This window comes from Orcinus orca, chromosome 11, assembly GCF_937001465.1.
Source record: "Orcinus orca chromosome 11, mOrcOrc1.1, whole genome shotgun sequence".
NCBI lineage: Eukaryota > Metazoa > Chordata > Mammalia > Artiodactyla > Delphinidae > Orcinus > Orcinus orca.
The window spans coordinates 84,870,470-84,884,589 of record NC_064569.1 but is presented as its reverse complement, the minus strand read 5'-3'; the positions used below and the strand labels follow the sequence as shown (position 1 = coordinate 84,884,589).

At 47.2% G+C, this 14,120-nt stretch overlaps 1 protein-coding gene across 1 annotated transcript in view; it reads right to left on the bottom strand.

Moving 5' to 3' along the window:
* Window positions 1-14,120, bottom strand: part of STAB2 (stabilin 2) — a 159,059-nt gene that overhangs the window by 41,075 nt on the left and 103,864 nt on the right. The window contains exons 38-45 of the mRNA XM_004269450.4: window positions 12,413-12,608; window positions 10,840-10,935; window positions 7,505-7,550; window positions 6,167-6,243; window positions 3,350-3,475; window positions 2,482-2,555; window positions 1,712-1,783; window positions 156-275 (exon numbers count right to left, since the gene is read on the bottom strand). Coding sequence (XP_004269498.2) covers window positions 156-275; window positions 1,712-1,783; window positions 2,482-2,555; window positions 3,350-3,475; window positions 6,167-6,243; window positions 7,505-7,550; window positions 10,840-10,935; window positions 12,413-12,608 — 807 coding nt within the window. The remainder of the gene's footprint in view (window positions 1-155; window positions 276-1,711; window positions 1,784-2,481; window positions 2,556-3,349; window positions 3,476-6,166; window positions 6,244-7,504; window positions 7,551-10,839; window positions 10,936-12,412; window positions 12,609-14,120) is intronic.

Below are 14,120 nucleotides of genomic sequence, written 5' to 3'. Positions count from 1 at the left end.
ATACAATTTCTTTTCATTGTCCATTTATATGAAAATAGTCTTTTGTATTTTATAGTTTTATAGGTAACAAAACCCTTGCACCCTCCTTAGCTCCCTGGATTCTTGGCACGGGGAGGCAGGTGGAGTTTACTCTATGGAAACATGCCTCGTGTTACCTGATGGATGTTGCCACGGCAGGTAAGCCCATCCCCAATGTAGTTAGGTTTGCAGGTACAAGTCCTTTCGTCTTCTCCGGTGTGATTGCAGAGAGCAAATTCACTACAGCCGCCATTTTTCTGGTAGAATTTCCAAGGAGTGGGGGATAGGAATGAGACCAGTTAGTTTGCCAGCTCTGCCAATGTTCACGCAGCGATTCTGTATTGAAATTTACTTTTTGTCTCACTCTGTAACTGACTGGCTTGCCTTATTTGCCCTTTTCCTGAACTTGCCTTCCAACTCTCTACAGTTATAAGGGCCATCCCACTCCCGCAGGCTTACACAGGCGCACCTTCTGTTACTGCACTTCGCAGATAATGTGGTTTTTACAAATTGGAGGTTTGTGGCGATGTCAGATGATGGTTAGCAAGTTTTAGCAATGAAATATTTTTTAATTAAGGTATGTACCTTGTTTATTTATTTATTTTAACTCCTAATGTCTTTTGTTTTTAACTGAAGTATAGTTGGTTTACATACATTGGTCTTTTAGACATAATGTTATTGCACACTTAATAGACTTCAGTATAGTGTAAATATAACTTTTATATGTATTGGGAAACCAAACATTTTTGTGACTTGCTTTATTGCGACGTTCATTTTATTTTGGTGGTCTGGAACCGAACCCGCAATATCTCTGAGGTATGCCCATATCTCAAGATGGCAGCCCATCCCAGCAGATCTCCAGCCCTGAATAGCTCAGCCCAGAGCTGCCAAATGGGAAATTTCTCAGCACCTGGGGGTTAACTAGAAAGGCAGCAAGCATGTTGGATATTTCTCAGCTTTAGGCTGAACTCTAACCCATCATAGCAAAGGGAAAAGTCATCAGCTGGAAGGCAGTCAGTATGAAACAGGCCAGCACGGGGGACAGTAGGGACCTCGACTGGAGAGGAAGGGCTTTAATTACGGGCTGTCTGTGCTGTACTCACGCCCACAGCAGAAGGCTCTCAGGTGGGCGGTGACATGAACGAGGAAGGAAGGTGTATGAACCGGGCCCCGCGGGGGATCAGTGCCTCGCGGGAGGAACAAGCACCACGCGCCACGAGAAGTGGTCAAGGGTGTGGCCTCTGAGTCAGACAGGCGTGCGCTCAAGTTCTGGCTGTGCCGGGCACTCGCTCTGTGAGCTGGGGCAGAGACCTCTGTTTTTCCTGCTCTGCGGTGGCTTGAATCGTGGCCCCCTGCAAAGCTATGTCCACAGCCTAAGCCCTGGTATCTGTGAATGTGACCTTGTTTAGAAAAGGAGTCTTTGCAGATGCAGTGGAGGATCTCGAGATGAGATCGTCCTAGATTAACCAGGGGGTCTTAAGACCACAAGCGTCCTCACTAGAAGAGGAGACAGACACAGAGGGGAAGCCACGTGAAGATGGAGGCAGAGACTGGAGTTTCTCCAACACTGCAACTGGGACACGAGGGAGAAATGGCCCAGAAGCAGCTCTGACGGGGCCCACCTCAATGCCCCACCCCTAGACGCGGAGAAGGGGGCACTGCAGGCCAGACCTGGGGGGGGGGGCGTACTCACGGTTAAGCAGACGTTGATGAGTGTGCAGACCTTCCCATCTCCAGTGTATTTTGACAAACAGTTACAGGCGGCCTGTCCAGGAGGAAGGGGAAATGGGTCATTTCACAGAGAGGTTCTGCTGGCTGTCAGCTCTGGTCATCATCCAGTTTCTGACGTATGCAATTTCCTGCTCGTTCACAACATGACATGGACTGAGGGAGGCACAGCCTGGGTCCCCGAGCCTCCAGCTTCCCCGCCTGAGTCTTCTCACCCCTCGACCTCTCCCCTCCTTTGTGCTGGAGCCCTCACATTTCCCCACGTCCCCAAACCTGCTCCCGCGGAAGGCGCCGCAAGGGGCACAGTGTTGGGGAATACGTGGCTGACAGAGGCCTTAACACCGTGATCTTCTGCTGTGGCACACGCATTTCAGAGCCTCAAGACAGAGAAAAATGGTAAGATTCTGGGCATCAGAAAGCTGAACGGAAGGAGAGCATTGCTGGAGACCTTCTAGGTGCTTCTGGAACCATGTGGTGTTTGCAAATGCCACTTCTTCCCACTCTAGGGAAGGCCCTTCTCCCTGTGCACCCTTTGTCCCCTGCCCCTCTCCCCTTTTCTCCTGCTTCCCAAAGAATGGCATCCTGGGGAATTCTTCCAGAACCTCCTCTAATGTATTTATTTCATGCTGCTGCTCCCTAGAGGTCTGTCCTCAGCCCCTGTCCCTCAGGCCTGGGTCTAACTACCCAGGAATTTGCTCCTAGGAAAACGTAGGCCCCCGCGGAGACACAGCTCACCTGGTTGGGTCCTGTTTGCGTGCACTCTGCATGCTGGTGACAGCCACCATGGTTCTCCAAGCACGGGTTGATCTCTTTAAAACAAAAAGCAACACCTGGCATGAGTCAAGCCTCAGTTTTTTTTTTTTTTTTTTTGCAGTACGCGGGCCTCTCACTGTCGTGGCCTCTCCCGTTGCGGAGCACAGGCTCCGGACGCACAGGCTCAGCGGCCATGGCTCACGGGCCCAGCCGCTCCGCGGCATGTGGGATCTTCCCGGACCGGGGCACGAACCCGTGTCCCCTGCATCGGCAGGCGGACTCTCAACCACTGCGCCACCAGGGAAGCCCAAGCCTCATTTTTTAAGTAAAAACATGCCTTGAGGTACCAGCCAGGATGGCTAACTGACCGAGGGGAGCAAGTGTCAAGGCGTGATTCGGTTTTCTGACAACGCTGAGGTGGAAGCCACCCAACAGGGAGGCTACCAGCTGTGGTTTCTCAAAACCAGCTCCTCAGGCATGTCTGCGGGCTTGACTCTGTCCCTCTATTGACTGAATATGAGTGTTTGCAGCCAAGGACTCAAAATAATAAAATTTCGGAGTGCCACTTAACGTGCTGTGAATGAAGAGACGTAGGAATTTAAAAACATACACCACTTGTCACCATCACAGTATAATTGGTTCAGAGAAGACTCATCAGTAGGTGCTAAATTCAGGAGGACATTTTGGGGTGGAGCAGGATACGTGCTTGGTGTTAAGCGTTTCCTAGACGATTGCTTGTGAGCAGCAAAGGGGAAGCAAGTCAATGTACAGTGGAGCAATCAGACAGCACCTGGACCGAGGGGTCAAAATTAAAGGCAGCTGGAAATCGCGGGTGAGGGATGGTACCTACCTATGCACACGATGCCATCGCCAGTATAGCCTGCCTTGCACACACATGCCCGGCTTCCTGGGGTGGTTCTTTTACAGACAGCCCGGCCAGAACAACCTCCATTGCTGATCTCGCAGGCGTTGATTGCTACAGAAGGGAAAGATGACACAGAGCAGGGCGGGGGAGGGGGGGAAATCGATGCGTTTTTACTTGAATCATTGAGAAATGGAAAATACTCCAAAATGGTAGGCACTGGATTAAATATGGATAGCTCAAAAGGATGCAAAGCACCAGATGTCATTGGTGAATTCTACCAAACGTTTAATAAATGCCAAAATTTCACATACGCTTCTAAAAACTGAAGGAGGAGGGAAGACTTCTCAATTCATTCTGAGACCAGTATTACTGATACCAAAACCAGACAAAGCCATCACTAGAAAAGAAAACTACAGACTGATATCCTTTATGAATATAGATACAAAAACCTCAAGAAAATACTTGCAAATCAAATTCAGCAATATGTAAATAGGATTATACACCATAACCAAGTGGGACTTATGTAGGAATACAAGATGGTTTAACATCCCAAAATCAATTAATGTAATATAGCACATCAGTAGAATTAAAGACAAAAACATGATCATCTCAGAATGAGCAAAAACATTTGTCAAAATTCGATACCATTAATGATAAAAACACTCAACAGACTAGGAATAGAAGGGAACTTCCTTAACCTGATAAACGACATTTTTCATTGATGAAAAACCCACCACTAAAATCATGCTTAATGATCAAAGACCAAATGCTTTCTCCCATGATCAGGAGTAAGACAAGGTCTGCTTTTGCCACTTCTGTTCAATACTGTACTGAAGGTTCTGGCCAGGGCAATTAGGCAAGAAAGAAAGAAGAGACATCCGGATTGGAAAAGAAGTAAAACCACTTCTATTTGCAGATGCCATGATCTTGCTATGGAAAATCCTGAGGAATCCACTAAAAACAATTAGAACTAATAAATGGTCCTGGGTAGGACACAGGAACAGTAGGCAAAAATCAATTGTATTTCTGTACAGTTGCAATGAGCAAACTGAAAATGAAATGAAGAAAACAATTCCACTTATAATAGCATTAGAAGATGGACTCCATTTAACAAACTATAAAACACTCTGAAAACTACAAACATTGTTGCAAGGAATAAAAGATGACCTAAATAATGGAAGGACATTCCATGTTCATTGATGGGAAGAATTAATATTGTTAAGAAGGCACTACTCCCCAAATCTGATCTACAGATTCAATGCAATCTCTGTCAAAATCCTGGCCGACTTCTTTGCGTAAATTGACAAGATTATCCTAAAACTCATTTGTAAATTCAAAGGTCCCAGAATAGTCAAAACAATCTTGAAAAAGAAGGACAAGGTTGGAGGACTCACGCTCCCTAATTTCAAAATTTACTACAAAGCTTCAGTGATAAAGACAGTGTGGAACTGGCATAAGGATCTATATGGAATTGAATTAAGAGTCCAGAAATAAACCCATACACCTATGGTCAATTGATTTTCCACAAAGATGCCAAGATGTTATTTCAATGGGGGAAAGAATAATTTTTTCAACAAATGCTACCGAGACAACTAGATATCCATATGGGAAAGAATGAATTTGGACCTCACAATATATACAAAAATTAATGCAAAGTGGATCAAAGACCTAGATCCATTTGGAGACCCCAAGATGTGTGTTTGAGTGTTGGCTTGGCCTTCATTCACCATGTGACTTTGGACAAATCACTCAATTAATAAGAACTTTTGGATCCACCTGTATAGGTTTACTTACAGGTTTGGATAATGTATATGAAAATGTTACAGAAATGTTGGTTGTTATATTGTGTCCTCTGCTTTTGTTATTTTTCCCCAAAGCAGGGGGCAAGAGAAACATTACAGTTATTTGCCTTTCCAGCTGTTTTCACTGGCGTGCTGTACACATCCTACTGCAGGGTACATCGGGGACAAATTGGTGCGGTCATTGTCTAGCTCCACCACAATCTGCACTGAAGCCCGCCTGGACACAGTGCTAAGTGTTTCCATTTTTCTAGCACCAAATACGTGTTGGGCACCATGAGAGTAGTAGCTCACATTTATCGAGTGCTCTGTGCCAGGGATGTTCTAAGCACTTCACAGGTATTATTTAATTCAGGTTATCATCCAACAATCCAGTGAGGGAGATTCTCTTATGAGCTACAACTTACAGATGACAAAATGATGCAAAGAGCAGTCAAGCAACTTGCCCAAGGTGACACGAACTATAAGAACATAGATTCGAACCCAGGGAGTGTAACGCTGGGGCTGTTTTTAACAGCTGCCTCATTCTGTTGTTGTACGTGGAGAGGTCATTTCATCCCCAAACTACTCTGCGAGGGGAGAGAGTTTTACGTTTACTTTACAAATGAGCTAAGGGAGCCCAGGGTAGTTTAGAGACCCACCCAAGGCCATGTGGGGATTGGGGGGAAGAACCAGGGCCCAAGCCTCTTTCTATCCCCACTCCGGAGTCCCCCCACACAGGCCACATCCTAGGTCAGCCACAGCAGTGGTTTCTAAAGCTCTCCAGATGATTCCAATTGTGGCCAAGGCTGGGAGAAAAGAACAGGGGCGGTTGCCCCACACATTCCAAAACCAACACGCCCTATCCGTGAACAGGTGTCCTGCTCCCCGGGCACGATCAGCTGCCCTGTTACGTCCAGTTCACCAGCAATTGTTGGCAGCAGCTGCCCATTTAGTCTGCAGGAACACAGATCCCTCAACAGCTCATGCTATTCTCCTCCCAGCAAATTCCTTCTTGACTTGCCTGTGCAGACCATCCCGTTCCCTTGGAACCCTGCTGCGCATTTGCATGAGGCGGCGACATCCGGATTGAGAAGGCAGCTGCAACAAGAAAGGGCAAGTGGTGTTCGTAGAAAAACGCACAGCACCCCACCACGGGACTCACAATACCCTTCATCCCTAGCATCCCAGCTCTTACCCCCATGAGGCACTCTGAGGTCCCCGCCCAAGGCTTGGGTGGAGAGTCCATCCCTAGCATGGCGCTGCCACAAGCAGCTAAAACTGGAGTCAGTTATCAGGCAAACTACAGAGTGTGTATATGTAGGCATTGGCCCAAGGATAAGGAGGGTAGCTGCCCATCTTTAGAGAGCATCCTATGTGCTGGGAGCTGTGCTTCACACATTATTTTATGTAACCTACACAATATCCAATAGCCCTAACAGGTAGGTATTATCATTATTCCCATTTTACAGATGAGAAAACCAAGGCTTAGAGGCATTAAATAAGTGACTCAAGGTCACACAGTCAATGGAAATGACAGACGCTGATTTGAACTCAGGTCTAACTCCAGCTAATGGGCTCTTAATTAATTAACCCATTAAACCCCTCTGGGAGTTAGGAGTATGAAGTTCCATTATAAAGAAAGAAGGCTTGGCTGTGAATTGCAAGTAAGGTTTGATGAAATTGAGGCCCACCGGCCTCCCTCTGCTTCTGTGGAAGAGTCCCTGTGGCTTGAATGGGGGTAACAACTGGCACTTTGCCAGCATGTCAGGTAACTCAGGTGGCAGCGTGTTCAAAAGGCTGGACCTGCAAGCTGATGGTGGCCTCATTTTTAGTTTCGTACTTAAATTAATCATAAATCCTCAGAAATGGTCTCAGGAAACTATTTCCCTAAAGATAGGGCCTGGGTGGACACATGCTACTAGGAAAAAAAACCCCTTGCATTTTCTCTTTCTGACTGTTCCGATGAACCTAGGGGCAGGACAGGAATAAAGACACAGATGTAGAGAATGGACTTGAGGACACGGGGAGGGGGAAGGGTAAGCTGGGATGAAGTGAGAGAGTGGCATGGACATATATACACTACCAAATGTAAAATAGATCGCTAGTGGGAAGCAGCTGCATAGCACAGGGAGATCAGCTCCGTGCTTTGTGACCACCTAGAGGGGTGGGATAGGGAGGGTGGGAGGGAGACATAAGAGGGAGGGGATATGGGGATATATGTATGCAAATAGCTGATTCACTTTGTTATACAGCAGAAACTAACACACCATTGTAAAGCAATTATACTCCAATAAAGATGTTTAAAAAAAACCCCCAAAAACCCTTGCACCGCCTCCAAAGGAGGCTAAAGGGGACGTACTTGGCACTGGTGTGGCAGGTCCCATTGCATTCATCTTTTGTGATCTCTGAAAAAGAGAACCAAATGCTGTGTCAGCCCTTCTTTACTAAATCTCACTCAAGAACTTTCTTTCAGTACTTGATGCTAGGAAAAGACTTACTTCCTCACAAGTAACTGGTATGCATCACGTGAACTACGTAAAACTATGTGACCATGTAAATCTTTTTTTACCTTGGCTTCTAGGAAACTCAGAGCCAAATGTGAAGGTCAGTTACCCCAATGGAGTGTCTCCTGTGTGCCGGTCCCCATGCTAGGTGGTGAGGATGCACATCCCTCCCTGGAGCTTAATTTTCTATTTTATTTATATTTCCTATGTTCCTTATTCTTTCTAATTTTTCATCATCTTGTTACAGAGTGATATAAATAAGCAAATACTAATTCTAATTAAGATGAAGTTGTTGTTGTTATTGTTTTGCATGTGCAGAAATAGTGCAGAGCCTGGCAGGTAGTCACCACCTATTTGCCAAATTAGTTCCTAAATTTCCTGGAACAGCATAATGTTTTTACCCTGGATGCCCAGCTAACAGATACTTCCTGGCAGGGGAAGATCCAGAAAGAAATTGTTAGAGACGAGAAAAAGGACCCACAGGGTTGGTTGCTCAGGCTAAGAGCTTTTGAGAAAGAAATCTCATTAGGCCTGGCCAAGAGAAATCTCATTAGGCCTGGCCTGGCTGTATAGAAGGTCCTGAAACAGAGACCTGGCTGCGAAAGTGGTCTGTTTTGTGTCAGAGGGACATTTACAGGCTCCAGTGGGCTAGAGTAGATGCAATGCAATTCTGTGCCTTTATGTGTGCTTTTCCTTGAGCCTGAAAATCTCTTTCTCTCTATTCTCTATCTCTGAAATCCCAATCACCTTTTAGGTCCTCCTCTCTGATATCTGCTCTAAACCTTTGAGCCAACTTCAGTTAATTGGAAGTGACTACATGGTGTGCTCTTTTGAAAAGGATGTGGTGCCCCTATCTGACCTCAGAGGAAGGAGTGCAATGATCGATGAATGATGTCTGACATGGCTTGGGAGTGGGGAGTTTGCATGCGAACAAAGAACAGTCTAGTCTGGTCTAGAGGCGCTTTACTCTGCACTCTCATATCGCAATTTTCTGAACACGATTGAACATTTATTTCCATTACTAGACTGAAGCCCCTTAAGCAGAGTGTGCAGTGGAGACCAGGCTGGAAAACTGGGTGAGTGCCAATTGGTGAACAGCTCTGTACCACACCTTGCTAAGGTGTGTCTCCTATAGGCAGTGAAGTTTCTCCTACTGGAGGCTATAGAGAATCAGAGCAGGTTGTCAGGTACTGGGGAGGGTGGGTAACAGTGCTGCTATAGTCCAAATGTTTATGTCCCCACTCCCCAACCCATATTTTGAAACCTAATCTGCAACGTGCTGGTACTTAGAGGTCGGGCCTTAGAGAGGTGATTAGGTCATGAGGGTGGAATCCTCACAAACGAAATTAGTGCCCTTATAAAAGAGACCCTGGAGAGCTCCCTTGCCCCTTCTGCCATAACATGAGAAGACGGCCATCTGCAACCCAGAAGAGGGCCATCACTAGAACCCAACCATGCTGGCACCTTGATCCTGAACTTCTAGCCTCCAGAACTATGAGAAATAACTTTCTGCTGTTTATAAGCTGCCCAATCTACGATGCTTTGTTACAGTAGCCAGAACAGACTAAGATATCTATGTTTTAGAAAGTTCTGTCTGGCAGCAATGTGGAGTATGGAACGGAGGGAAATAGGACAGGAAGCAAACAGATGAATCACAAGGCTGCTGGTGAGAGGAGCAGTAGGGGGACGGGCTTGAAAACTGGTCACAGCCTCCAGACTGTTCCCTGTCCCTTTAAATGTGGCTGGTCCTCCCATACACCATGCTCTTATAAGCATATAAATGACAGTCAAGGGTAAACCCCCAGATTAACCCTGGCTGCCACTTATGTCTTGATCTAGGGATTCCCCCAGGCTGTCTTCCTGTTTATGTGATCCTGTTGCTCCCTGCTTCCCTCTCCCAGGTCCTCTGAACCCTGGCTTCACACACCAGCATTTGATATCTGCTCTAGGATGTCTTTTTGGCTCGAGACCACTCACACTTCCGACTTTAGCTTTTCAACAAAATCTGAGTTCTCTTGATTTTAACATAACCTGGAGCTTTGGGCAAAGACACTCCTTCTGACAACCCCACATCCCTGGAGCCCTCACTGGGCTGGCAGGCACCTGTGACTCCTCCCCAGCCCCTGCCCCAGGTGAGGGGGACTCTCTGATACCTGCTTCCAGGGGTATTCTCTCCAACCCAGTGTCAGGGTGATCTTTGTAAAATGCACATCTCATCACATTGCCGCCCTGCTCAAAACCCTTGAATGGCTTCCTGTTGGCTTCGGCAGAAGGTCCGCCGTCCTTAGCCTTTCACGAGCTGACTCCTGCCTACACCTCTAGCCCGTTCTCATCCCACTTTCCTCGTTGCCTCTACATCCCTCCCATTCTGCAATCCTTTGGTCCTGTAGATGTGCAGAGCCTTCCCACATCTTTGGGCTGGGCCATGAGCTTCTTTCTGCCTGAAATTCTCTCCCCTCTCATCACTCTTATGGGGGCACATTAGGAGTCATCAGTGCAGCGTGGGGGGCTGGGGAAAATGAGCCTGCTCAGACCCTACTCGGGGGAAAATAAATTGATACAGTCTCTGGAGGACAACTTGGCAGTAAGCAGCAAAACTTTCCCCCAAACTGCCAACTTCTAACTCACCATCTCAAGGAATTTAACCAAATAAATTAATAAGACAAATGCAAATATATACATGAATATATATACGAATATATATATATATATATATATATATGAATGAAATACTCACTGCAGCATTGTTTATGATAGCAGAAAATTGATTTTAAGAGGCATGGTACAATCAGATAATGGGATATTGTATAGAAATTAAGAAAAATGATATTTACCTATAATTATTCACATGAAAAGATACTGATTATATATATTGTGAAGTGAAAGAGTAGGTTACAAAACTGTGTGAAGAGTACAGTCCCATACACACATGTATATACCTAGAACAAGGCTGGAAGGACAATACAAAACACTAATGATTGTTTTGTCCCTGTCTTGGGAGTATGAGTAATTTTTATTTTCTTTTTAATGCTTTTCTTTATTTTACAATCTTTTTGGCTGCAAGTAGGAATTACCTTATCGCCAAAGGAAGAAATAAAGATGCCATTTCTATTTTAGAAGGAGAAAAACATGTAGCTGCTGAGAAGTGAGGCTAAGAACAGATCATAAGTACCGAAAGGCTGGCTCTTACCATCGTCACATCTCACTCCTCGCCAGCCCACATCGCAGTCGCAGGAGCCGTCACCCGCGGGTCCTTGACTGCATCTCCCATGGACACAAGTACACGCTAAGTGGAAAAACACCCACACATTGTTAGACTTCTGACCCGTGTTCAACAATTCACTTTACATCTAATACTAAGGTTCGCTTCGGTGCACGTAATTCTACTGTCTGGTTCTAGATGATCGTTGTTGCTCATGGGTTTGGGGGGTGGATTCCCAGGAAGGGCGGGGGCATAGGAGGGAGCTAACAGGTGAATTAGGTCATGCTTCAACAAAGACCACCGTCTGGGGACCGTGTAGCACTGTGGGCCAGTGACCCAAGCAGTGTGAGAGTGTTTTTGGCTGAGGTTATCTGAGGAATCGTGGTTATACGGGACCCATTTGGGACGCAGCCATGTTTGTCCCCTGAGAGTAGACTTCAGAGAGAAGCCCACTCGGTTCCTATAAAGCCGGTGCACCACCACCTTCTTGGACAACACAGAAATGCCGATTCCTTGGTTACGCAGCAACACTGTGAACCTCTTTGAGAACTGGATGAAAGTTAAGGATGCCTTCCTCAGGAAAAAGCATTCAGCCTTGGGGGTGTGCTGGACCCCATGAGGGTCATCTGTGGATCCTAGGTTAGGAAATCCTGCATAAATGCAAGCAGATAATTCTTCCATATAACACAGAAAAAAATCAGCACTATAATGCCAATTATATATTATACGGTCCGATTATAATGACTCAATTATATATTGATTTTGTTTGGCTTGGACTAGCTGTTGAGAAAACAGCGATAGCCAGGTCAAATATGTAGTTTTTAATACAAAGTAGAAAAAAATGCTTTGTTTTCCCATTATGGATTAGGAAACCCCTTCTCCACGTCAGCCCGCTCAGAGGTGTGTGTCCCTGGGCACGAGAAAGTCAGGGTGAGAGAATGCAGATGATTCGGCTAAAACAGATCATGATTTTTGTGAAGACAACGTAAAGCATGTCTCCGGCAGAGGATGAATCAATAGAGTGACCTTCACGTAAGGGACAGGATTCAAGAACGAAGCTTTGGAGGGAAGCAGGGTGTGCATTCCAATCTCATCAGGTGTGACCTTGGGGGAAGTCATTCAACCTCTTTGCCTTAAGTCCTCATTTGTAAAACGGGGATACAAATACTCAACTATACATGGCTCCTGTATGGGTTAAATGAGATGATGTGCACAGATCTGCTTTTCAAACGATCAAGCAATGTCCAAAACAGAGCATACCCACAGAGCACCAGCACACGCAGGCAAATACAGAAAGGTGGGTGGGTTGGAGAATGTCAGTGAGCAGATTGGGGAGGGTTGATAAGTCCAGGTTGGTAACTGAAAATGTTTGGAATCACTGCCCATTGCAAATTACACAACACAGAAGTTCTTGTAATTCACATGATAATGGGCGGGATTCCCCCCCCCCCCCCCCCCCCCACCGAGACAGGCTGGTGAGGGAGCACGTGCCGAATCACTCTCTTCTCCTGCACTTCCGGCTGGTTTTGGGCAGCCTGCCTGGGTCAGGGAGGGTGCGCACCTTGGTCGCAGTGGATGCCGTACTTGCCCTCCATGCAGGTCTCACAGGCTGTCCCGCTGAAGCCCTCTCCACACACACACGTGCCCGTGCCGTTGACTCCGTCCAAACAGATCCCGTTCCCAAAGCAGACGTTCTCGGCTTTTCCTGGGCAGGGCTGGCACTGGGGACCAAAGTAGCCCGCACAGCATTCTCTCGTCTGAAACAGAAGGACCAGGCTGGGCTTGGGCAAGGCCACACTTCCATCCTTTGGTTTTGTCCAGCCATGGTGTGGACATCCTGCAGGTGGGACTGGATGTGTGTCCGTAGCTTTGACCCCTCATGGAGGGGTTGGGAGGGATGGGGAGAGCAGCCCCCGAGAACCAGGTGAGGCTATGCAATTTCCAGGCGTGCCAGGAGCAGCGTGGAGGCTTCTGCCGAGGAGGCAGGAAGGAGGGGAAGGAAAAAGGCAAGCAGGGGGAGAGGACGAAGAAAAGCGAGAAAGAAAGAGGGGCAGCAGGAACAAAGTAAAAACAATGCAAGTGATGCCAGAGGGGCCCTCGCCATCCCCAAACCTGGCACCTTTGCGTTGTGTGTTATTTCACCTGGTACTGAAGGTTGGGAGGTGGGTGAGACCTTTGACATTCTATGAATGACTCTCTTTGAGTTCAGGGAAGCCCTGCAGGATATCTGCTCGCTTGCGCCTGCCTTTATTCTTGAGTGCATTGAAACACAAGATCTCCTGCAGCTGCAAGCTCCGCAACTTAAGGGCCACATCAGCTGCCTCTGCAGGACAGGCAGAGGCTGCGTCTAGTCTTCGGTGAAAGCAGCAGGACAGGACATTATAAAGACTTTTCCTGCAGATTCCAAAGTTACAGGTCAGAGATGCCTAGCTCTGGGGTCCCGCTTTCTAAATGACCAGGTGCACCTGTTCTTTCCCTGGAGAGCTGCCCATCTCCTGTCTCTTTCGATCACGGGGCGTTTCCTCTGTTGTGAGAACAGGGAGATCCTCTTAGCCTCTCAGTCCCTCTATTTCTTTCTTTTTTTTTTTTTTTGCGGTACGCGGGCCTCTCACTGTTGTGGCCTCTCCCGTTGCGGAGCACAGGCTCCGGACGCGCAGGCTCAGCGGCCATGGCTCATGGGCCCAGCCGCTCCGTGGCATGTGGGATCTTCCCGGACCGGGGCACGAACCCGCGTCCCCTGCATCGGCAGGCGGACTCTCAACCACTGCGCCACCAGGGAAGCCCCCCTCTATTTCTTCATCATGCAACAGAATATTGCAGCTTTCACCAATGGGCTGACTTGCAGGGCTGTCCTGAATTTTAGTGCTACCGCTACTACTCTGAATGACAGTGGTAATGAAGATGATAAGGAGGAAGGGGAGGTGGCAGAAAGAATACATGCAAAGGGGGACTTCCCTGGTGGCACAGTGGTTAAGAATCCACCTGCCAATGCAGGGGACATAGGTTTGATCCCTGGTCCGGGAAGATCCCACATGCTGTGGAGCAACTAAGCCCGTGCGTCACAACTACTGAGCCCATGTGCCACAACTACTGAAGCCCGCATGCCTACAGACCGTGCTCCGCAACAAGAGAAGCCACCGCAATGAGAACCTGCACGCTGCAAAGAAGAGTAGCCCCCGCTCGCTGTAACTAGAGAAACCCTGTGTGCAGCAACGAGCGGCCAAAAAAAAAAAACATGGAAAGGCACTTTGAAAAGTATAACACGTGAT